Source organism: Venustampulla echinocandica (genome assembly GCF_003357145.1).
Source record: "Venustampulla echinocandica strain BP 5553 chromosome Unknown scaffold_9, whole genome shotgun sequence".
Taxonomy (NCBI): domain Eukaryota; kingdom Fungi; phylum Ascomycota; class Leotiomycetes; order Helotiales; family Pleuroascaceae; genus Venustampulla; species Venustampulla echinocandica.
In genome coordinates, this window is record NW_022474214.1 from 477,229 (window position 1) to 499,953 (window position 22,725).

At 49.1% G+C, this 22,725-nt stretch overlaps 7 protein-coding genes across 7 annotated transcripts; 3 read left to right on the plus strand and 4 right to left on the minus strand.

The window, feature by feature from the left end:
- Positions 1–495: 495 nt before the first annotated feature.
- Positions 496–2,602, minus strand: BP5553_08901 (Acetamidase protein; the record flags this gene model as incomplete). Its single annotated transcript, XM_032017524.1, has 12 exons — positions 496–679; positions 779–887; positions 947–989; positions 1,066–1,215; positions 1,274–1,314; positions 1,387–1,512; positions 1,573–1,732; positions 1,790–1,904; positions 2,017–2,097; positions 2,178–2,331; positions 2,379–2,403; positions 2,474–2,602. The coding sequence occupies 12 exons, from the start codon at positions 2,600–2,602 to the stop codon at positions 496–498; spliced, it is 1,317 nt and encodes a 438-aa protein (XP_031866167.1).
- Positions 2,603–3,234: 632 nt separating this feature from the next.
- Positions 3,235–4,782, minus strand: BP5553_08902 (Uncharacterized protein; the record flags this gene model as incomplete). The annotated part of the gene is made up of 4 exons (XM_032017525.1): positions 3,235–3,996; positions 4,339–4,446; positions 4,515–4,621; positions 4,674–4,782. The coding sequence occupies 4 exons, from the start codon at positions 4,780–4,782 to the stop codon at positions 3,235–3,237; spliced, it is 1,086 nt and encodes a 361-aa protein (XP_031866168.1).
- A 630-nt stretch (positions 4,783–5,412) lies between these two features.
- On the plus strand, positions 5,413–7,607 carry BP5553_08903 (uncharacterized protein; the record flags this gene model as incomplete). Its single annotated transcript, XM_032017526.1, has 2 exons — positions 5,413–5,662; positions 5,893–7,607. 2 exons carry the CDS (start codon positions 5,413–5,415, stop codon positions 7,605–7,607), a joined length of 1,965 nt encoding a protein of 654 aa, XP_031866169.1.
- Positions 7,608–8,006: 399 nt separating this feature from the next.
- BP5553_08904 (CUE-containing protein) lies at positions 8,007–10,105 on the minus strand (the record flags this gene model as incomplete). Its single annotated transcript, XM_032017527.1, has 2 exons — positions 8,007–8,853; positions 8,910–10,105. 2 exons carry the CDS (start codon positions 10,103–10,105, stop codon positions 8,007–8,009), a joined length of 2,043 nt encoding a protein of 680 aa, XP_031866170.1.
- A 467-nt stretch (positions 10,106–10,572) lies between these two features.
- Positions 10,573–11,089, plus strand: BP5553_08905 (Uncharacterized protein; the record flags this gene model as incomplete). The annotated part of the gene is made up of 3 exons (XM_032017528.1): positions 10,573–10,614; positions 10,728–10,951; positions 11,005–11,089. The coding sequence occupies 3 exons, from the start codon at positions 10,573–10,575 to the stop codon at positions 11,087–11,089; spliced, it is 351 nt and encodes a 116-aa protein (XP_031866171.1).
- A 1,842-nt stretch (positions 11,090–12,931) lies between these two features.
- On the minus strand, positions 12,932–13,454 carry BP5553_08906 (uncharacterized protein; the record flags this gene model as incomplete). The annotated part of the gene is made up of 3 exons (XM_032017529.1): positions 12,932–13,186; positions 13,250–13,341; positions 13,394–13,454. The coding sequence occupies 3 exons, from the start codon at positions 13,452–13,454 to the stop codon at positions 12,932–12,934; spliced, it is 408 nt and encodes a 135-aa protein (XP_031866172.1).
- Positions 13,455–20,462: 7,008 nt separating this feature from the next.
- BP5553_08907 (Hypothetical protein) lies at positions 20,463–22,245 on the plus strand (the record flags this gene model as incomplete). Its single annotated transcript, XM_032017530.1, has 6 exons — positions 20,463–20,667; positions 20,965–21,050; positions 21,108–21,269; positions 21,335–21,386; positions 21,421–21,902; positions 21,961–22,245. The coding sequence occupies 6 exons, from the start codon at positions 20,463–20,465 to the stop codon at positions 22,243–22,245; spliced, it is 1,272 nt and encodes a 423-aa protein (XP_031866173.1).
- Between the last annotated feature and the right edge of the window lie 480 nt (positions 22,246–22,725).

A 22,725-nucleotide genomic window follows, 5' to 3' on the forward strand; every position in this document is an offset into this window, starting at 1 on the left:
TGAAAGAGCAGGTATTTGGATTAATGATGGAGGAAATGCACTACATACGATGGTAGAGCTTAATGGTATTTTTTGGTAATCGATATTGTGCTGTGAGTGAGCAAGTGCGATCCGTTTTATGTGAGAGGTGCTACAAATATAGCGTCCTCCCCCACCTTGTCTGCAGAAAAGGGGCTTCATGTTTTGGCTTTCCCTCCCGTCTTATACCAAAAATAGCGAGGTATTCGGACATTGAGATAATTACCTGGCGTATTAATAGGCTGCTAGTTATAGGGCATTTGGAGAGAGACTTGGATGATAAAAGGGGAAAAGGAGAGCGTAGTAATGGAAAGGAGCAAGGAAGGATATTAGAGGGTTATGCTATTATGAGCGTGTGGTATCCATTTATTTCCTGCCTCCATAGACAATTAAATAACAGATATGCACAATATTTCCCTCCTAATATTATCCACAAGTTACTCAGTTACTCAGTTACCAATCCCTCGCCTTCCTCACTCATTTCTTATAAGTCAAGCCTCCACCCCAAGAAATCTCGCTATTCTCTCCACCACTTGTAATCTTGCCCTCCGTGACACCTGTCTCATAGGCACAGTTTCCCATGTCCATTTTCGTCACTGGACCTTTGGGGGAGATGTCGAAGTCGAAAATATCCATGGGGAGGCCGAGAGTTGTACAGGCACTGTAGATAAGAGTTAATATAAGGGTAAGAAAGAAAAGAAAAATAGGGAGAGAGGGAATGAAGGGGAAAAGGGGAAAAGGGAAACTGGGGTAGACGAACTTTGGAATGTCGACAATGCCGGCGATGTGGCCTTGGACTGGGGCGCACGAGAGTAGGAGGTACACTTGGTAGTCGGAGTAGCCGAAACGACGGAGATACTCGATGCAGCCTATTTTAAAGCGAATGGATTAGGTATGTTTAATGAGTTGTGATAGAGTGTAAACTCACGCAAGATTGTTTGTCTGTATGCAACTGTGACATCCATGTAATGCTGTAAACAGAGTCGTTAGCATAATTGATTGAGCATCTTTTGTAACTCGAAAAGAAAGGAGGTTATGAGCGCGCACCTGCTTCCCGTGCTCATCCACAGAGAATCCTTCGAATGTCAAATATCTACCAGGCCCGTAATGAGGTTCCACTGGTCCGGGGAGATAGAGAGGTGACTTCATTCCTAAGTCTGCAACGCCATTCTTCATCACCTTGAAATTCATAGTAACCTGGGCATAAATCAGTACGAAGTTGGAGAAATACAAATTATATGGAGAGGATTCTTACCACGCCAGCCATCTCGATAGCGCCGCAAAATGATATTTCACCTGAGAAGCTATTAGTTTCTCTCCTTAAAAGTCTTAAGACAAGAAGGATGAAATCTGGCCCGGAAACCCTACCATCGCCCTGAGAGAAGTGGAGATCACCAACACTGAATTTGGCGCCTTTTACATGAACTGGAAGATAGATCTTGCTTCCACGAGAAAGGTTCTTAATATCACAGTTTCCTCCATGTTCCGGTCGACCTGGAGACTTATCAGTACAGTTGACCCTTAAATTATCTACTTTAGATATAATTAACATACCGGGAATAGTTCTGGCACCCTCACGCCCAACTTTTTCTTTGATTTCGGCGGAAGCACTGCCTGCATGAACGTTCTTGGCGTTGGGAGGCTGAGCAACGATGCGGTCGAGTTTATTTGCCGCAATCAACTCTCCTTCACGTCTGTTCCATTCGGCCAAGACCTGTACTGAGGTTTTAGTATGCAAGTTATCGTTGCTAAGTGGGATGAAGGAACTAACTTCTGCAGAAGGTGCACAGCCTAATATTCCAGGATGGATGAGACCCGGAAATTTAACGTGAGGAATATGGCGAGATGTACAATATATGCCCTCAAAGTCCCAGATAGCTTTGGCTCTGTACCGTAACTATGTTAGTCAAATGGTCCGGAGATTGGGTTAAGTCAAACATGTGAAAGCAATATATGGGAGGAGCTAGTAATACAGATGCAAAGAGAGTAGCAACGTACGCAGTGGGATATAATTCATCCAAGAATCCACCGCCATTGTTCTTATCAAAAACTCCTAAAAGATTGTCAACAGCGGGACATCTATGGTCATTCATACGACCAACCAGTACTAGGATATAGTTAGCATGGTGTAGATAATCTATGCGAGGAGGTATACTCACAATCCCCATGGTGCCTTCTCCATCGGCTGCACATCCATAATTTCAACAAGCAAGACATCTCCAGGCTCTGCTTCCGCTATCTCAAACGGCCCGGAAAGATAGTGGATACGGGTGAGATCGACATTCTTCATATCATCCGCGCTGTCATTATTTCCTACACACATGTAAGTAGTCGAAGTCGTCTCGGTAAGGATATCTTACCAATTTGCCCTCCGGTCCAGTCCACCTATATGGCCATGTTAGAGTTTCGAGGCATGGTTTCCGAAATGAGGGGTACTTGCACACTCAATCTTGACTGTCTCGCCATCTTTAATAGTTCCGGCAAAGGGAATATCTGGATGCCATCGATTGTGAAGCTTGGGTTGCTGTTCGGCAGGAATATCTAGAGAGACCTCGCACGCTTTTCGGATCTCTGTTAGTCCCATATTGAGAGGCGGGAAACTGTTGATTAATTACGAGGTAATTCAATAATTAGAGATAGACAATTGATGAAGTGAGAGAAGAGAAGACAGATCAATCGGGGAATGAAAAGGAAAGAAGGAATAATAAATGCACCGGATGGCTGTTAATAATGGAACCTTGGGTTTCCCCGCATGGACATTGATTGATTGGGATAGAGTTGGTAATAAGGTAATACATATCAACGTCAGAGGCACTGATAGTGGTTGGTGCAGGCGAGATAAGGACTAGAGCAGACCCCTCTCTTATCAGGAACGATTCCGGCCTCCATTCCGGCCGTGCCCTGCCACAAACTTCCTAAATGGCGATCGCCCTCATCCCTCAGCCCTCCCCCCGCAGCTGCCAAACCGTATTAATGAGGGGGTTGTGTCTTGTCTTGGGCTTGGTGTGTTATATAGCCCAATGGGCGACATTCATTCGGCTACATGCATCAATATTTTCGATATGATGTATCACGAGTACCAAGTACCACCTCCATGTCCTGTCGACCATCGCATTATTAGATATCAAAATATTTCAACCCCATCTTTAGAGGAAAAGAGTTCCGCACGTCCGTAGAACCGGCCGCTAGTCGTGTTAGCTATCTATATCCGTATCTTTATCTTGACCTAATCTCCGTGTAAGGGGGTGGAGGCTCAGACGGCACCCCCGAGGAACTTCCTTGAGCGCCAATGGGGGATTGTGCAGCTTGACTGTGCGTTGAAATTCTGGCGCTGTCGATGTCGGTCAGACTTAGGTTCAAAAACTCATGCTTGTTCTTCCATTGCTGCTGGTTTGCCGCAAATCCCTCACTCTCAGCTGGTGGTGGAGGCGGGTCGGTCACTTTAGTGATCAAATATGCCGTTGATGCTTCAGCAATCCCGTAGATGAGGACCCCCAGAAGGGGAATCCGTAGGAAGATATAAAACCCAACTCCAAATCCAAAGAGAACCCCCTCCCTATCACGGAACCATTGTCTCTTCTGCTCCTTAGTAAAGCGTACCCGAGAAAAGTATGGCTCGAGCAACTCCCTCATCAAACTTCGCGAGGCAAAATAGCTCTGTAGGAATATCACGAGGTACCTGCGAGGCAAAAGGATGCCAGTTCCGAAGACGATTGCCGCCGGTCCGAGACCTACGACTCGATTGAAAGTGTAAAAACTGGCAGCAGGCAAAACCAGACGTCCCACATACGGAACGTATGATAGAGCGAAGATTGCAAGAGAGATTCCAGCCTTCTTGCCGAATCGCATCAGGAACATCGTAACGGCTTCAACTGTGCTCTTGGAATGAGTACTTCCGTCTCGAATACTATATTTCCGAAGGTTATTATAGTAGGGGGCCCGTAATTTTGAGGGGTCCTCGGCCTCGTGCTTGTCATACTAAAGCCAGATCGTTAGCAATTGGTCAAAAGGTTCGTTGGGTGGGGAGTAAGCTGCTATCCATATTATGATATACGTCTCGAGTAGTCATGCGGTAAGCTAGAAAACAAGGATGATGAGGATAAGTATTCCCAAGGTCACCTACATATGTTTTGTCCACCCAAGCCACACAAGAGGGAAGTAAGCATTTGAATATACGGAATAGTGGATAGGTGCTTACGAGTCCATGAACCTACCGTTGTTAATATTGACTTTAATTCGGGACTGGGGTGCTTACATGTTGTCCAACGTCGGTGTAACATATCTCATTAATGTCATAAGAAAGAATGGAACTTGAAGCACATAATTCTGGATGAAATCTAGGCTATTGACGATCGTATCATCCCATGTGACATGGTCGAAGTTGACAATAAACGAGAGAAACCATAGTAGAACCTTGATTCCGATAATCTACAGAATGATTACAGTTTAGCCTAGGAATAGCACCACAATTGACAAAATGTTTAAGTGGCCCTCACAGGAATAGATATGGCAAGGCGGATCCCGATGCCGACGGCAACAGCTATAGCCGCTTGCTTGTAATGTGACGAAGTGAAGAGCGCAGGGTTTTGCAGGGCGCGATGAGCTTAGCACTGGTAAGTAAAAGAGCATCATTGATTCATTTCTTGAGCACTAACCTCCTACTAAGGTTAATTGAGCACCCCGGATGATTGCATTCGGCTCAAAGTTTGAAATCGAGAGCTGCTTCTTGAGTCGTTCTTGGTTTAGGGGTGGTCGCTGTGCCATGGTCGGTTTTGGAGGTTTGGTACGTTTATAAGATTTAGAGCCTCGTTATCAAAATGAAGAGATTCCGCATGCCCAAAATATGATATGGTTTAAGGTACCTGGTCTAAGATGGGTAGATACCTAGGTGGTTATCGGAGCGTTTAATAAGTTACGTAGCACTTCGTAGTTGTCCCAGCCTCCCACCACACCAAGGCCTAGCACGTGATTCCGCGAGCTTCTCCGGCTCGGGACGGCCCCGAGGGTCCTGGTGTTTGTTGTTGGAGGAAACGCGTCGAGTGAAATGGCAATTCGTCCATTGCACCGACAATTTATAGAGTAGCTTGCAATTCGCAACTTGCAGATCCTTTGTCGCACTCCAAATCCTCGATTCGCGATTGCAATCCCAGTGGCGCAGCCTGGCGAGCTTCACATTCCCTGCTCGGCGTCTCGCCTTTACCAGCCTGTTCTCCGTTCCAGCAACACCACTACGCACGGAGTACAACTTCACAGTGGGGTTTCTGCGCAGAGGACATCGACGAACACATCAACGTACATCCATATTACGAATTCTCGAGAGCAGAGCAGCTCAATCCCTCGTCGCGCTGCTTGCCAGCCATGGTCACCCGGTAGCAGCAAGTTACCCAACTTGCAATGGCTTCCGCGTCGAGTCCCGTCGTTCGCCGCTCGTTCAGTCTGCCCCCCTCGAACTCAAAAGGCCCCTCCTCGCCGGATCCGCAGGTCGAGATCCTGTACAATCTACCCTCCGTCCGCATAGTCGCCTTTGTCACCACCTCCACCAACTCTGCCAGGCGAACCAGCTTGAGTTACGGGAGTCCTATCGTCGAGGACGAGCCCGGAACATTGCCGTGGGTATCCAGGGCTGAAAGGACAATCGCTGTTGGTACGTATCGATTTTCTTCGATCATGAATAGACATAGGGCTAGTTAGCGGTTCCGGAATACAATTTCGCTGGGCATACTCCTTGGAATGCTTTGCTTCTAGGCTGTCGAGCCTTTTGGCACAGCGCTGCTGTTTATTGACTCTCTGAGCCAAAGTCTACCGTCTCCCATTTGCTCCTTATCCATTGCACGTTTGTCGTCCTTGAATATCAGCTAAATTCTCTGGTTGCAGGCCCACTACGAATATATCGAGCTCCCGGGTCTGTTGCATTCTTGAGTTGTGCAAATGCTCTACAACCGATATTACCGAAGTCACAGTCATGGTGTGTAGACGGAGACAGCAAATTCGTTCTTCAGATACGGCGCCCTCAGTACTGGCGCATTGAGGTGCCTAACACCACTGCCGAGGAGAAAACAACAATAGAGGAACTCAAAGCAATACTTTCGAAAATATTACTGTTTGAAAAGACCCCTTGTCCGTTCCAAAGAGACTTTGTTGTCGAACTACCCGAAGCACCACAAACACCTGTCAAGAAACGTCCATGGCGGCCGGTACAGGGACCTCAAACTGCAATCGCTGCCATAAGATCATTGAACCTAGAGGACAGCGCTCTGGTTTCAACTACTGTGGACTCTCCTCCAACGCAGCCTCTTCCTACATCACCTTTTAGAACTCCTACCACCAAGCGACCTCGCAATTCTCTACAGCCTTCGACGCCGTCTTTATCTCAATTCCCAGAGTCTCAATCATGGGCAAAGGCTCAAGAACCCGAAATTTCTCGCCTCCCTCGTTCTCCAACCGTTTCACCTGGAGAACTGCGCTATTCGCCCTCAACCGATGAACCGTCTGGTAAGGAGGAGGAAATTCGGCAGGTTAACACCTTAGCCCCATCACCCCTGGAATGCCTAGCTGTCCAGCCTGTATGCACAGGTGGCGATCGACTAGAAGCTACGGATAGCGATAGCTTTAGTGATGCCACAGATGATACAAATATCACACCTACGACTCACTCGGCCCCGACTTTCCAACGCCTAGTTTTAGACCCAGAAACGAAAGGTCGACCACCTGCGTTGCAAAATTGTAGCCGACCGATTACAGCTCCGCCTGTACTATCCGTTATAACCAGTCCACCTTCAAAACGTCGCAGCAACTCAAATCTTACAGGCTCAACAGTAGCTGAATCAGATTCTGGCTTTTCATCTAGTGTTGACTCCTTCCACTCCATTCAATCATGGCATTCTCCTCTGGATCCCCCGTCACCAGAGAGTGATCTTTCCCCTGCCAGTTCTTCTACACATCCTTATCCACTCGACGATATTGTGCTCCCAAAACGCGCTGGTGCCCGTCGGCCAGCAGACCTCACCATTTCCCCACAAACTCCTGGAGCGTGGGAAAGTCCAACGATGCCTAATGATGAGCAGACAGAATCGTTGAGCTCATCACCGCCTCCACCAACAACGCCACCTCTACTTGTCGATCTAAGCGAAAAGTCGGACGAGGAGCGAATTGAGGCTATTACACCCTCGACCACCAAGCCAAGTCTTCGACATCGGGCCACCACCAGCAATAACTCCTGTAGACGAGAACTCTCACCATTGCCTCCTGCCGTCAATCTCTTTTCCCCTACTAGACGACGCCCGCGACGTCTCCAAACGGCTCGCCATCTTCCTACCGCAATTGTGCAGAAAACCTGCGAAATTCTCCTCAGTCCACCGAGCCACTTGCTTCACTTGATGCTCAACATAGCGTCTAAGATTGCCGCTGGGGAGTGGAGAGGCTTTCTATTTTCTGGATATGGGGAAGTCTCTTGGGACTTTGAAGACGAATATTCGGGAGGGGCGTGGGCTGAGGACGATTATGGAATCAGCCTCACCCCTCCTCAAGCTCCGTCTCGGTCACGCAAAACACACGCCACCGAAACTGGCGGTAGTTGGGAGGTTGATTAAGTATAGGTCCTGGCCATCTATTGCATTTAATGTTCTATATTTATGTATGACCTGTGATGATATTGTATGAGATACCGATATTGTATTGATAATGGGGACGTGGCTGATATGGCCACTGATATATGTGTTTCGGCGTATTGATTTCGGGCTCATGGATTTGTACAACTTGGAAGTAGTATGTTAAGAGCATATTAGGGAATTAGGATATCAATTTATCTAGTCGCCATAAATATTATGTAGCAATCTAGACAAACACGTTGGCTTATTCACAATCTAAGTGATTGACTTCGATTCTTCGTGAATATGATCCCATCCACCTTACCAATAGGTGCCAATCAACCGTGTGCCCAAGCCATGGTTATGGGATCTCTCCTCTCAACTCAGATTCCGCATGTGATCTCAGCCAGGAAACCCCCCTCTAGCCATTTTCTTCGCCCTCTGATCCCTCCGATTATGATTAGCCCTCGATCCCTTATTTGCCTCTTTCCGGTTCCGGGCAACTTCAGTATCCTTATCCCCAGTAGGTCCAGCGACATTTCCACGTCCCCTTCCGCGACCTCGCCCTCCACGTCCACCCGAGCCCCTAAATCCCCCTCTGCCCCGGGCATTCCCATCAGCATCCGAGTCTTCAGTACCAGAACCAGCAGGTGTATCCCGCCACGAAGACGGCGCTAATTCCCTCTGCTGACCAGAAAAGGTCGAGAATTTGAGTTCCAGTCGCCTCATCTGTCTAGAATCTCGTTGAAGCACGACGGCCCATCCCTCAATAGCTTCATCCGTCATGTTCAGCTCCTCTTTTAGAGCAAATCTAGGCTTACTCCTACGTGTAGCAGCGTCGCGGGCAAATAAACTTGGCGTCATTTTATAGGCTCGGAATAGAGCCTCATCTTGGGCATCTCGAACCTCGTTATTTGCTTCTTCGGGTTTGTTACCTGATGCTGCTGAATCCACGGTTCCTCCTACGTCCGCGACATCGTAGGTATCGTCACGCTCGTCGTCGTCGGAATCAAAGGCTGCAAGGGCGGAGAGAATGGCAGCTTTGTTTGGAGCATTTGACTTGTCTTGGAGAACGTCATCCGCTGTTTGATTTGGATTTCGGCGGCCGAAATGTAGTTTTGAAGCATCTATTGCGAGCTGATCAAACTCATCGTCATCGAATACGTTACGACGTGAAGGGAGTTGTGGAGGTGTCGAGCGAGGCGCTAGATTAGGCACAAGGTCACTTGAAGGTTGGTGGTTTGTTTTTCTAGGTTTTGTCAGAGTGCTTTCCTTTTTATCGACAACATTGATAATAATACGTACAGAGATTCGGATCGATCAGCACTCTGGAGATGTGTAGGCAATGAGTCTTCCAGAAGATGACCTATCACCTGCTCTACATCATCGCCATACTCATCCAGTAACTTCACAATAAAGCCTGAACCTAGGTCGGGGAACAAATCCTGAACTTGAGAAATCAGACTCATACGATGGACGTGAATCTGGCCATATGACCCATGCCCGTATTCATCATCAGTTGCACCATTCGCAACGCCTTTCCCTTTATCGATTTTCTTCTTAACAGGTCTGGCTCGTCTCTGGAAACCGCCAGGTTTCTTAAATCTCTCCAACGAGCTGAGAACAGATTTCGCTCTGCTGGACCCAGTCCCGCTTTCTTCGATCCGCTGCTGGACTTGTTTCAAAACAGGGCTAACAGTAACCAACTCAGCAACAAGGGAATCGTTGACATTCGTGGGACCCGCCTTATGTGCTTCCCCAGCACTGTTCAAGAAGTAGAGTTGGTCAACAAGGGAAGAGAAATTAGGGTTCTCGCCGTCCGTAAGACCAATCAAGCAAAGGTAGGTTGTTGAAATAATTACCTTTCGCAACGGAGGATTCATAATCTTGTAACAGGTTATGAGAGCATCAAGAAAGTCGCTGCCTGCCATGAAGTATATAGCGGCCTGAGAAGATGCGTGTAGAAGATGATTGAGCTGTTTGAGCTGAAGCTCTGCTGTTTTCAGATCACCCTTCAACCCAGCATCTAGCTCTTTGATCAAGGATATTTTGACTGGACCTAAAGACCCCTCTATTTTGGAAGGATACTTTCTCCAGGCCATTGAAATGAGTTTTGCGCTCTGGCGTCGGCCATAGACCTTGCTAAGGTCCGCAAGGAACTGCCAGTCAACCAAGGCCTCAGGTGGCGGACCAGCATCCAAAATTCGGTAGGATAGCAAAAAGCACTGTTTCCGTAACAACTGCGCCTTAGAGCTGTCTACCGAGTAGGTGGCTTCATGAGCTTTGGCTATCTCTGCAAAGTAAGAGGCCAGGAAGACTGGCAAAGATTCATCCTTAACTGAAACCTGCGTGAACTGTGTGACTGATAACGATAAGTGTGCTCCCGCAATGCTTATCCAGGCATCAAGGCAAGCTTCCCATTCCGCGGGGACCAGGCGATCTCTCCATGCTGCTTCTGGGAAAGGTGCCAAGGGAGGGAGACTCGACGACTTTGTAGCCATGCTTATGATTCTCAAAAAGGCAGACGAAGGATGGAAGTGGCGCCTTGGTGTTATCGATGGAGTTGGAAACAGGGTTTTAGAGAGGTCTGTATGTAGCCGTGAAGCAAGTCATTGACATAACATTGATATTGCCCAGGCCCTTCACTCCCACCTTTATATCTCAGGACACAAAGTTGATAAGAGCGACATGCCGCATTGCACGCCTCCTTTGCTGACTCACGCCGACGGGCATTGTGCCGATGTTTTGCCATTTCGTGTCTGGCGGCGAGGCTGAAAAAGCTGTGCAGCCAATCAGAACGTTTCTCGCTTACGGTGACGCCAAGACTTCATCCCACATCTCGATTCAAAATTATCGCGATCTCCATCTTTCTCCATCGCACCAAGTCGACCAACGAAACCCGACCTTTTTTTCATCACTTTGCCGTAACTGACCGTTCGAGTCGTGAAGAAAAACCTCACCCACAAAAATGTCTTACCAAAAGCCAGAGAAGGAGTTCGGCGAGGGCCCAGTAAGTTCCGCAACTTCCCTTTCAAATAATATTTTGCGGGGGAGGAAGAGTCGCATAAAATCCCATTTCAATAATATTTTACACGGCAGGGAGCTAATACATCGTTACTATAGAAGCAACACAAGATCAGAATTACCCTGACCAGCCGAAAGGTCCAATCCCTCGAGAAGGTCTGCCAGGAGCTCATTGAGCGCGCAAAGTCCAAGGACCTCCGCGTCAAGGGCCCTGTCCGCCTCCCAACCAAGACCCTCAAGATCACCACCCGAAAGACCCCTTGCGGTGAAGGATCAAAGACCTGGGATACTTTTGAGATGAGAATCCACAAGCGATTGATTGAGTGAGTAGAAGATGGCGTATGGTTTTGTTGGTACGGGCCCTAACTAGTTATAGTCTCAACGCCCCAACAGAGGTTGTCAAGCAGATCATCATCAACATCGAGGCTGGTGTTGAGGTTGAAGTCACGATTGCTGCTTAAATGCAGTGTCGGGGAATTTGAAGCTTGGGAGAACGGGACAGTGCCAATCAAGTTTGCTTTCACGTTTCGAAGAAAGCCTCTCAATTCAAAATTAAAACGCCATTGGTATTAAACCAGCCCTCCGTCGCCTTCAAAGTGAACTACCTAGGTATAGAACAAGTGATACGCTCCGCACCATGCAATCACTCCCATATCATGACCCTTGTCGCAGTGTCGCTGTTTTCCAAGCATTCCTATCCTCCTGACCGACTTTACTTGCTTCATCTCCCCATATGTTACTGCATTACTGCATTTTTCCAGACTTCCAAACGCTCGCGTTCTTGTACTCCTTGATCTATTATTGGGCTGCTCTAGGTATTTGTCTCATGGTTGCTTCTTGGGGTTGTTGGAGGGTTCCGGCGAGGATTTGAGTGAAGATGCGCTTGATCATGCGGCGAATTCAATGTTTCCGGCCTTATGCGGCTCCCTTGCCACCATGTCCCGGCGTTGCGTCCTCGGGGTTGGCGACTGCATTTCCAGTTTTAAGATGGTCTCCTTCCTTGTCCTCGATGTTTACTCACGAGGCAGCTTCTAATTGCAGCAATAAATCGTCGAAAGCCATCTCCCCAGCAACAAGTCGCTTTTCTAGTAGCCAACATAACATCCCCCGCATGGACTGTAAAAAGAGAGTCTGGCCGTCATCATCCAGGTGACGTTCGCGGAACTCGAGCGATTGCTTGTGGACTAGGTAGGATGGGGCCTTTCCAGTTCCTAACATGGAGCGAACTATAAATCTTCAGGGACGGCCAGAGGATTTGGGCGAAATACCTCGACCATCCCAGTAATGCTGGCATATTCGCTTTGGCATTTTTGGTTCTTTGAAGAAATTTAGGAAGCGGAGGGCCTATAAGCGCTACCATCTCCGCGAGGTGCTGCTCATCATCTAATAGTTGGTTTCTCCGTGTGAAGAACAAGTGTACGCCTTCTAGAAAATTCCATGTCTCGATTCAACAGAATCAACTCATATCCAACCTATTATCGCCATGACTAATCGCTTTGCTAGTTTTCAGGATCAAGCTATTTTGTCCGGACTCGCAACTTAAGTGTGATATATCGTTGCTCTCCGTCGATAAATTAGCGCAAGCATTGATAATCCAGATACAATGAGGTCAACCCGTGCTCACAATCTCGACATAACCAGACCGTAGAATTCACACCGAATCCTAGCTTTGCCACAATCTGATATTTAGATATAGAAAGCTCCCCAATATAATCTGGGCAATAATCTTCTAGATTATAAGAGGGAATATGCTCTTCTTCAATCTTTTCGAAAGCACTCAATGTTACAAAACCAGAGCTAGGGGGTTCGCGGAGAGGTGATGGAGGAACTACAGCTATGGTTCTAACAGGTACGTGGGAGAAAACAAATGCGGGTGATAGGAAAAGCATAGTATTGCCACAAAAGGGAATGGGGCGCTCTTAGGGCCAAATCAAAGGATGCCATTGAATTCCTCCGAAATGGTGTCTGCTGGCAACACCTTGTTGCAATAAGGGTTATCGACGACGCGGTCCGCCAGAATGTTTGGAGCGAAGGAATATTGCTAATCAACACAAGGGGTCAAAATAGTCTCCAATAGGTGGTTTATTTCGAGGCCTAGAGCAACGACTCTAGAAGCGGTTCCGCAGGTCTGGCGTATCCTCTTGGAGGTATCGTCAAAGCCCACCTAAAAATGTGCTGTATAATCAGAAGTACCCACACCAACCACTGGCAAATGGCCGTTACCTCTTCATTATAATTCTCATTTGCATCGTGAACACAAGGTTTCAATAGTCGTAGAAGATGCTCCCGCGTACTTCTTCCCCTCATTCATCACCCAAATCCTTGCCCGCCGCTTTCCCAGCATTGACAATCCGTCGCTGCTCCGCCGGTGAAAATACGGTCGTACCCTGCTTTAAAGCATCAACCAAAATCCCAAGCGCCTCACCCTTAAAATCCCCAGCTCCTCTCACACGATCTAAATCCTCAGCGAATTCCGTCGTGGCCCGTTGCATGTAGAAACTAGTAAAGGCTGCGGAGGTCTCTGCTTCAGGCGAGATTTTGGGTTTTTGCTTAATGACCTAAATAATTCATTAGTTAGAAGGTCCATGGTGCTGTGGGTTTCAAGTTGATAAGGTGCTGACCGGTTTAGAGGGTTGCGGTTGCGGTTGTGGCGAAGGTTGTGAGTCGACTTGCTCAGGCTCCTTCTCATATTCGCTATCACTGTCCGAGGACACTTGAGATAACATCAGCTTGAAGGCCCTAATCATAAAACAGCTATGACACACCTTCAGTCCTTGACTTCCGCTTCTTATGCCTCCTGGGCTTGGTTTTATCTTGGTCTCCCATGATCACGATATTAGTTTTGTTGATAATGATGAAAATACCTTGAGGAAGAATTCGAATTTTACCAGATAATCACGTGTGCAAAATATATATTTACCTTGTCACGTGATATGTTGCTACCAACTCGAAAATAGTAGATATGTTAATGTGGTCTCATAATGTTCTTTTAGCGGGGCCATTGTAGCGAATAAGCAATCTGTCAAAGAAAATTGGTTGTGGTTCCTCCTTAATATATATAAAAAATTGCAGAAGGTGAAAATGGCAAAAGAGTTCGTTGCCCACACCCAACTAATCTCTGCCGTTTCGTAGTTGTCGCTAGACCTAGTTATATTTCTCTGCGATATGAGGTGTCATGTGATACTTGTGGGGAGTATCTTAAAGAGTTAGGTTGTATTTAAATGGTTTTTGTTTATTTGAAGATATAAGTGAGGGTTGGGTGGCGAGGTTGTGCCGGCCGACTGCCTGGCGGATCGAGGGACTTGAGGAGCGCTGCTTCTGAGTTCGGATCTACTTAGGTAGGGAGATCGTATGGTTAAATATTACTTTGTACAGGTGTTATTTTGGCAATAAAGAAGACGGAAATTTATGGTTGAACACCGGCAATGCAAAATAATATAAAATTGGGATATAGCAATTAACTACAATAAAAGGACATATTAATTGTAGGATCGTTGGAGTACAAATAAATGCTGTAGCCCCAAAATTGCTTAACTAAGATACAGTCCTTTGTTGCTTAACTAAATCCCAAAGCTTCAAATAGGTATTGTTCATGCAATACAAAAATCCCAAAACAAACTTCTACTATTCAAACCCACAAATCAAATTTGCATGATCAGCCGACTGGAGAACCTTCCGATGTTTCTTCGTCGACCCAGGCTTAAGCAGGATCACACACAAATCTCAACAAGTTCTAAGAGGCAAAGAACCAGGCTTTCTCTAGTATAGCTAGCGCCTATTAGGACAGCCGCTTAAAACTCAATTTCTTTACTTCTTCAATTACAAACTATCACTATAATAGCTATAACAAACCTTGCTCTCAGCAATTCACGTAAACCTACCTTCCAGGGCACCATTCTATATCCATTAATATTCCTCTCTTAACAAATAAACTGGGTTATCTTGGTTCTATTCCCCCTCCTGGCCAGGGTGGAGCGGTTGATTGGTCTTAATCCCGCTGCTAAATGGGGATCTCCGTGTATGCCTTCCGTCCCCTTTCTGTGCTTAGGGTGGTACTATTAGGTTAAGGGGTCATTGAAGAGATGCGAGCGAGAAATTTTAATGTATGAGGGATGATAGTAGCAATAGGATTGTCGAAATCGGGGGGGAAAATGTATTTCGGAGAGAACGATGTATACGCAAAGGAAGCATGGCATATGCAACGTGAATCAAGGCTCGCCCTCGTAACCTACTCGCACTGTAGCCTTGTTTACAACACGCGAATGTTAGTATTGCTGGAGTGGGCGTTGCCTTCGGGCTACCCCGACCTTCAACTGTTTAAGGCACCATTTTCACACCAGCAGCAGCGCCAGAAGCAGCCAGGCAGATTCTTGCTCGATAACTTGGACCTTTGCTGGGATTGTCGCCAGCTAAGTAAGAACGGTATAAACCGTTAAGTAGGGTTAGTTTCATGCGCGGAGAACCGCAAAGATATCGTTCGCTGAGCGGTGTTGTACTAGATTATACGAGTACTATAGCGCATGTCCTTGTGGGTGGGCGACTGCAGGCCTGCAGGCCTGCAGACCCGCAGAGCCTCTGAGTCTGGCACTCTCAATCTGAAGGTCCTCCAGGCTCAAGAAACCCTGGTTTCTGAAGGAAGGGTGTTGACAATATTTTTCACAGTATCAGGTATACGTGCGGGCCGTTGATTCCGCAATCGTGCCATTTCATTGGATATGTAGTCAGTATCGGTTGCGTTATTCCCGCTGCCTTTGGCCATACATATTCTATGGTATCCTGCTGTGTATGGGAGCCCAAAGCCCCCTGCTGCATAAACTATTCAGCTCGTTTTTGGAGTAAGCGTGTCTCGCGCTGGGACGCCTGCGGCACTGGTTAAAAGAATATTTCGCATGCGGGCCAGCATTTTCGGCCTGCTCGTTAACTTGCGGCCCGGATGGAGTGTGGGACTGCTAGAAATCAAGTCCGTATTTGTAGAGCACAAGGCAGATCTCTTGTGCAATAGGAGCAATAGTCTCCGGGGCCACGAAAGCCGCCCTGTTGTATCACTTGAGCAGGGGATCTGCACGTAATCTGTCATACTCTGGTGTATAATCACCGTTCCAAAGCTATTGAAACTTGCAGCGGAGGTGGCTAGGCGCTTACAGGAGTTCCAAGCCCCCAGCCTTCATTGTCATCCCTATCCTATCGCCGTACGGTGCATTGGCTACCTGTACCTCATATCGCAACTTTTCGTTGGTGCAATATTGCCGCATAGGTTTCGGACATACGGGCATGCCCGCGGATTTGGCGCAAGTAATAAATTTATGTGAAAGGCTGAAAGCACCAACGGAAACCAGTGACCACGCGAGACGCAGAGTGACCCGGGGAAGAGCACCTCCAAGCAGCACCCCTGACTCGAGCCTTGATGAGAAGCAACATAAGCCCTCAAAAAGGGATTGAAACCAGCATGCGACTAATAAACCATCACAATCATCCTTGTCAGAGGCGTACAAAGTAGATCTGTCTGTTTGCACGGACTTTAGCTGACCACGAGGGCTTGACTCCCCATCAGGGTGAGGAGGATTACCCTTCGCAAAAATTTTGCCAGCACAAATCAGGGAGGATGAATGCCCCAAGCTACGCCTTGCGGAGGCAGCATTAGCGGGGCGGAGGAGGGGCACCAGCGCACACCCAACCGAAAACGCTTCCGTGGTATTATGCGTACGAATAAAGGAGGCAACGTGGTCAAGACAAGACAGGTTATGAGAAGACATCGGGCGACCTCCTCTGCGGGGCCCTCGGGCCTTCTGAGTTGAGAATTAGAGCTATCGGCGCTGTGCCATCGGCCTTCTGAGTGTGCATATATATGCATGGGGCGAATTGCCGTAGCCATACCGATCCCATACTCGGTAAGGAAATATTTCTTGCTCCTGTCCACCCTGCCTCTTGTGGGGACTTTTCAAGCCAGCGAACCGCGGATCTTGACTATATAGCAAAACTATTCGAGCCCCTCTTGTGGGTGCTGAATTGACGGACAAGGGCGGGCCTGAGTTGAATGGAGAACAGGAATAATTTCCTCATCCAGCGTGGGTCTCTGGACGGGGAACCAAACCAACCGGCTCATGTTGAAGTTCATGCTAATGCTGCTGCACTGCTGCACTGCTGATGCCGGTGCCCAAGAAGGGCACGCCGGGCGTTCCAGGCGGCTAAAACAAATGGTGCCCTGGTGCAGAAGCCGTTGTTGTCTGGAGAAGTTGGAGAGTTGCAGCGGTGGAGTTGGTGTTGGTACGAGTTGGTGGAGTTGTGGAGATGCCCTGCAAGGCGACAGACAAGTGATAGGGGCCCAAGGCACCCAGGCCAGAGTGGAAGATGGGCCAATGAGACAGCTGGGTTGGACGGGTAGACGACGGGTGGCTCCGGGTCTAGCCAGAGTGAGAAGATAGCGCGGATGCGTACGTAAGGTAGTATGTACTGTAGGTACCTATGTACCTAAGGCATGTAAGGTATGTAGGTACTCGTACCTAGGGAAGGTAGTATAAACATTCAATAGGTGAATACTTCGTACGAAGTAATGGAATGCTGTTCTTGGCGACAGCCGTAACCCGGGCAATGCCTAGTAAAGTCACTCTTTGCTCTGGTATAATGGCAATGGGGTGTACGTAGTAGTAAAGAGGAATAGTACATAGTACCAAGGTTTTACAACAAACGTAACGTCTCAGATAAGGTTCAAAAACTGGGTGCTGATTCAACTTTATGCAGTAATTACCTAGCATCCATGATCCTACGACCGACCGCTCTTCTGTTGTACGAAGTACGTATTCCGCACTTCGTATTGCGGACTCCAGACTCCAAACTCCACCGACAACTTCTAATAAATAAGGCTGCACGAAAAGTAAAGACATGAGTAGCTGTTGCTCTAACCTAATTGAGCTGGAGTGTTGGAGGACGCTGAGTCAGCCTCAATATCACGAGGGGATCCTCCTGGGCTGTTTGAGAATCGGATATAGTTTCGCTTTGCCCATATCAATGCCTTTTTCTTGAGAGATTTATTCGAAAGCCCCTTCCATTGGCTGCCGTTCTTCAATTCCAGACTAGACCGCCCCAGAGGAGCGAGGGATTCTTGGTTCTTAGTCAACTCCTTAGGCTTGATGTCATTGAGTCTCCTTTTCCAAACGCCCGTTCAGGGTTTCCTCGATACCGATCTCTAGAGCCTTCCTATTAGCGATAATGCCCCGGAGCATTTAGGTTCATCTTAGTCAAAGTCTAGAAAATAACCCGAAGTCCGCGGGGATTGCTCATAGGTGGATGGTATTTATTAGCACACAAGTAGAGCGGCAATAGCGACTCCCAATACTTCGTAGCCGCGTTGGAAACGAACCTAGCCAAGCTTCGGGTAGGACTACGAAGCACTACTGTACCTATTTGACGCTTGCGTTGTGGAACCTCGCTGTCTCTGCACTCGTAGCACCTCAAGTACCTAGGTAACTGCGGTGGTTTCTCCGGGACCTAAAGGCACCTGCAGATAAACAATACGTAAAGGCAGGTTACAACGAGGGCAAATAACAGCCAATAATAACTCAGTAATAAAAGTTCTACCGCTAGGAGTTCAATTCGAATTCAACGAAGTCTAATCATCAGCATCAGAACGGCTGGCCTTGTACACTACTTAGAACGCGGCGGGCAATTAAGGCGCAAAGGTACCTGGTACCTACGACCTACGGGTGGCGCAGCTCAGCGTCCAGCGTCTCGCGTACCGCTTCTGCCTCCATCGCGCTTTTTCTTCCACTTCCCAACTCCTCCAGTACCACCGCGACATACGACATACGACCTACCGCTCTGTTCCCAGTCCTGTGTTCTAGCACCACCAACCTGCTGCACCGACACCGATACAGCGATACAGCGCCGATTCCTCCCTCCTCCGATCTCCATCACCCAGCTGGCTTCGGCTCCGGGTTCGTGTCACCACCGTTCGTTACGCCTTGACGGTCGCGCTTTTCCTCGCCAGCCAGGCAATTGGCTATTCTCCGGTTTCCCAGCCAGAGCCCTGCTGCAGCCTCCGCAGATTGACTGGTATTGAGTGGGTTTTGAGTCCAAGAGCAAGGTAAGAGAGACAGTGAAGAGAGAGAGGCAGAGAGAGCGCGAGGGAGAGAGAGGAGCTAGAGTCCAGAGTCAGAGTCATAGTCAACGAGTCCCCATCCATGGCATGGCGCGCATGCTGTCTATCTGTCTGTCTGTCCGCCTGCACGGCATCGCCCCTCTAGCTTCGTCGCAGCGCTGCCTGCAGTTGCAGTTGCAGTTGCATTTGCGGCAGCAGCAGCACTGCGCTGCACGGCACGGCACTGCAAGTCTGCAAGGCAAGATGGGGGCTGCGATGCGATACGGGCAGCAAATAGCGCACTCCTTGCCCAGCACTCCTCCACCCCGTTGGGTTGGGTGCACGCAGAGTGCAGAGTCGCAGGCTGTGAGCCCCAGTTGGCGGTTGGCTTTGATGACAGGCAGCGTTGACTGGCAGGCTGGCAGACAGGCAAAAGTTGAAGCGCCTTGTAGCAGTTGCCTCGCCGCGCGGTGCCAGACAGATTGATTATGGCGCCAGAGAGGGGCAGACAGACAGACAGACAGACAGACAGACAGACAGACAGACAGACAGCTACAGACCGTCGACAGAACATTACAGTGCTGCTGCTGCTGCTGCTGCTGCTGTCGTTACCAGACTACACCCTTCCTCCTCCCCCCTTACCCTTCCCCTTCCCCTTCCCTAACCCCCACCACCCCCGCTGTCTCTTATACACATCTAGATGTGTATAAGAGACAAGAACATTACAGTGCTGCTGCTGCTGCTGCTGCTGCTGTCGTTACCAGACTACACCCTNCCCTTCCCCTTCCCTAACCCCCACCACCGCCGCCCACCATCCCTCCCTCCCCAACTCTCGGGCGTTGCTTGCAGCCACTCGCTCTCTCACCTCTCCCCTCTCACTTCACCCTTCACCCCTTCACCCTTCACCCCTTCACCCTTCACCCGCAAACTGCGTCTGTCGCCAACGTCCCACTAATACGTGGTGGCTACAGATTCTTCCATCTGGATCCCGGTGCAGCGCGAAAAATCCACTTCTCCGGCAGCTCAGCATATTGTTCGCGTTCGCATTCGAATAGCACCTCTGCTACCTGTTAAACATGGGTACGTCTCTCCGGGCCCCCAAACAATACTCACCCCCCCCCCCTCTACCCCCATTCACTCGCTCGTTCGTTTATCCTCGGTGTCGTGGTGATATCCTCGCCAGCCTCCGTTGTCCTTCCTTCCTCCTCCCTTCTCCCCGTCCTCCCACCACCTCGATTGTCAACTTCGCTTGACGGCTTGACCCTCTTCAACTATTTGACTAACATTGCCTGGACATCACTATAGCTGACGATAATTACCGCCCGACTGTAAGTTGTTTGTTGTCTGTTGTCTCTCACGCTAGTGAATTAGCCTTCCCTTCCGTCTCGCCGTTCCACTTCAACGTCGGGCACAATTTCCATCCTAGCCTGGTATTCCCCGGGTCCCACGCAACCTGAGCTTGCCAGAGCTACGCCACAGTTCCAGTCCCAGTCCCTCATGGGCGAGATTGCTAACCGGCACAAAACTGGGGACCCTCCTCAGAATTCCTGCCCTGTCTCCCTCTCACTTCCCCCCTTCCCTTCCACTCACACCCAGATCATCCCACTAAAATCTCCTTGATGGTTGAAACACAGACTGAAATATCGCTCCAGAACCGCGAGAGATCTCGCTCCCGGTCCCGCTCTCCGCGCCGCAGCCGTCGTCGCTCATACTCCCCCAGAAGATCTCGCTCTCACGACAACCGCAGATCCCGCTCTCCAATGTCGGGAGCTGGCGGTGCTGGTGCAGCTTCAGGTGGTTCGGCTTACGGAGGCGCCCCTCACAGGTCATTCGAAGAGCGCGCCGCCGCAAGGGAGCAGATGATGAGCAGCCTCCGGGACAACTCGCAACAAGACCGCCGTGTCTACGTCGGCAACTTATCCTACGATGTTAAGTGGCATCACCTGAAAGATTTCATGAGATCTGGTTAGTGCTCGGGGGTTGGGTTATCGATGTGATGGGATAGAGGCTAACTGGGGTATCGCCGCGCAGCTGGAGAGGTCTTATATGCTGATGTGCTATTGCTTCCGAATGGAATGTCGAAGGTGGGCGCCTATACGTAGTTGGCTTTTTGAATCCTTTCTTTTTTTGGTCATTGAAGGAATGTTGGATTGACGGATTGGGACGCTGTTCCGTGGGATATGTAGGGATGCGGGTAAGTTCATTCGTTGACAAGGGACGACAATTTCCCATTCTGTTGCTGACCTACTTCCAGTATTGTAGAATATGCCACGAGGGAGCAAGCTCAACAGGCTGTCAACACACTAAGCAACCAAAACCTGATGGGAAGATTGGTTTACGTCCGAGAAGTATGTATACCACCAGCACTTGAGCCTCATCCGAGCTAGGCTAACTTGAGCTTCTAGGATCGTGAGGCCGAACCTCGATTCACTGGTCCAACTGCGGGCCGCGGCGGCTTCGATGCAGGAGGCCGTGGCGGATTCGGCGGCGGCGGATATGGCGGCGGCATGGGTGCTGGTGCAGGTGGCGCCGGCGGCGGTGGTGGCCGTCAAATCTATGTCTCCAACGTTTGTTATATCCTCCCTTCTCCGCTTGCCTTTTCTCTGGGACGCAGAGTTGACTTGAAATCTAGCTTCCGTACACTGTGGGATGGCAGGATCTAAAGGACTTGTTCCGCCAAGCTAGTGAGTTCTATCTTTGTAGCTAACGTGCACACAGTTTTGGGCGTGCCATTGACAATTTATCTTGTAGCTCGTAATGGCGCCGTCATACGTGCTGATGTTCACATCGGACCTGATGGTCGTCCCAAGGGCTCTGGTATCGTCGTTTTCGAGTCTCCTGATGATGCCCGCAACGCTATCCAACAATTTAACGGCTATGACTGGCAGGGACGCCCACTCGAAGTTCGTGAGGATCGATTTGCTGGTGCCGGTCCTGGGTTTGGTGGCCGAGGCGGATTCGGTGGTCGTGGCGGATTCGGCGGTCCATTCGGCGGTCGTGGTGGGTTTGGAGCCCGTGGCGGATTCGGTGGTGGATTTGGAGGCCGTGGCGGCGGTTATGGAGGAGGCTATGGAGGTGGCGCTATGGGTGGTGGGTTTGATGCTGGCCCTGGAGCAGGAGCGGTATCTGCCCCACCAAACCCATTCACCGACCATGCTACGGCAGGCACTGAGAAGAATGAGACTATCTACGTCCGCAATGTAAGTCATCCAGCATATTGGGAGCCTTGGTTGGAAGAATACTAATATATGTGGACAGCTTCCATGGTCCACCAGCAACGAGGATCTTGTTGAGCTCTTCACTACCATTGGAAAGGTCGAGCAGGCCGAAATTCAGTATGAGCCAAATGGTCGATCCCGTGGCACTGGTGTTGTTCGCTTCGATACTCCCGAGACCGCTGAGACCGCGATTGAGAAGTTTTCGGGCTATCAATACGGTGGACGTCCACTCGGTTTGACTTTCGTCAAGTATCAGACCCCTGGTGGCGGTGGCGACGCAATGGAGACGGAGGCCACCAGCTTGACACAGGACCAGATCATGTAAGATGGACTCATAAGGGGATGAGAATACCGGTTTCCTCGGGCCGTTAGGACAGCGACTATCGCGACGATTATCTCCCGCATATCGCCTGGCCAGCATTGCATGTACAACTTTTCATCGAGATTCGTTCCGGAAAGAACTCCACCCAAAGTTTTAATGGATCTTCTCGCTTGCGCTGCTCACTTCTTTCATAATCTTCCCTCCTTGTCTTTATGCTAGTTTCGAGAATGCATGCCACACCATCACCTAGGGAAATGGGTGGGAGCTGCTGCGTCTAATTATCACAAAAGTTTTCATTCCCTGATCAAATCCTGAGTGACACATTTCTAGACACGCATCTATGGGCAATATTGTAGCTTGTATAAAGCTTCTTTTTTTGTAAGGTGGTAAAATCGTAAGAGGCAGGGGATTCTGTTGACTGAAGGATCAAGACTAGCCCTCCTCAAATGCCTACCCCTTTAACAGAGCAAACCCCACGATCTA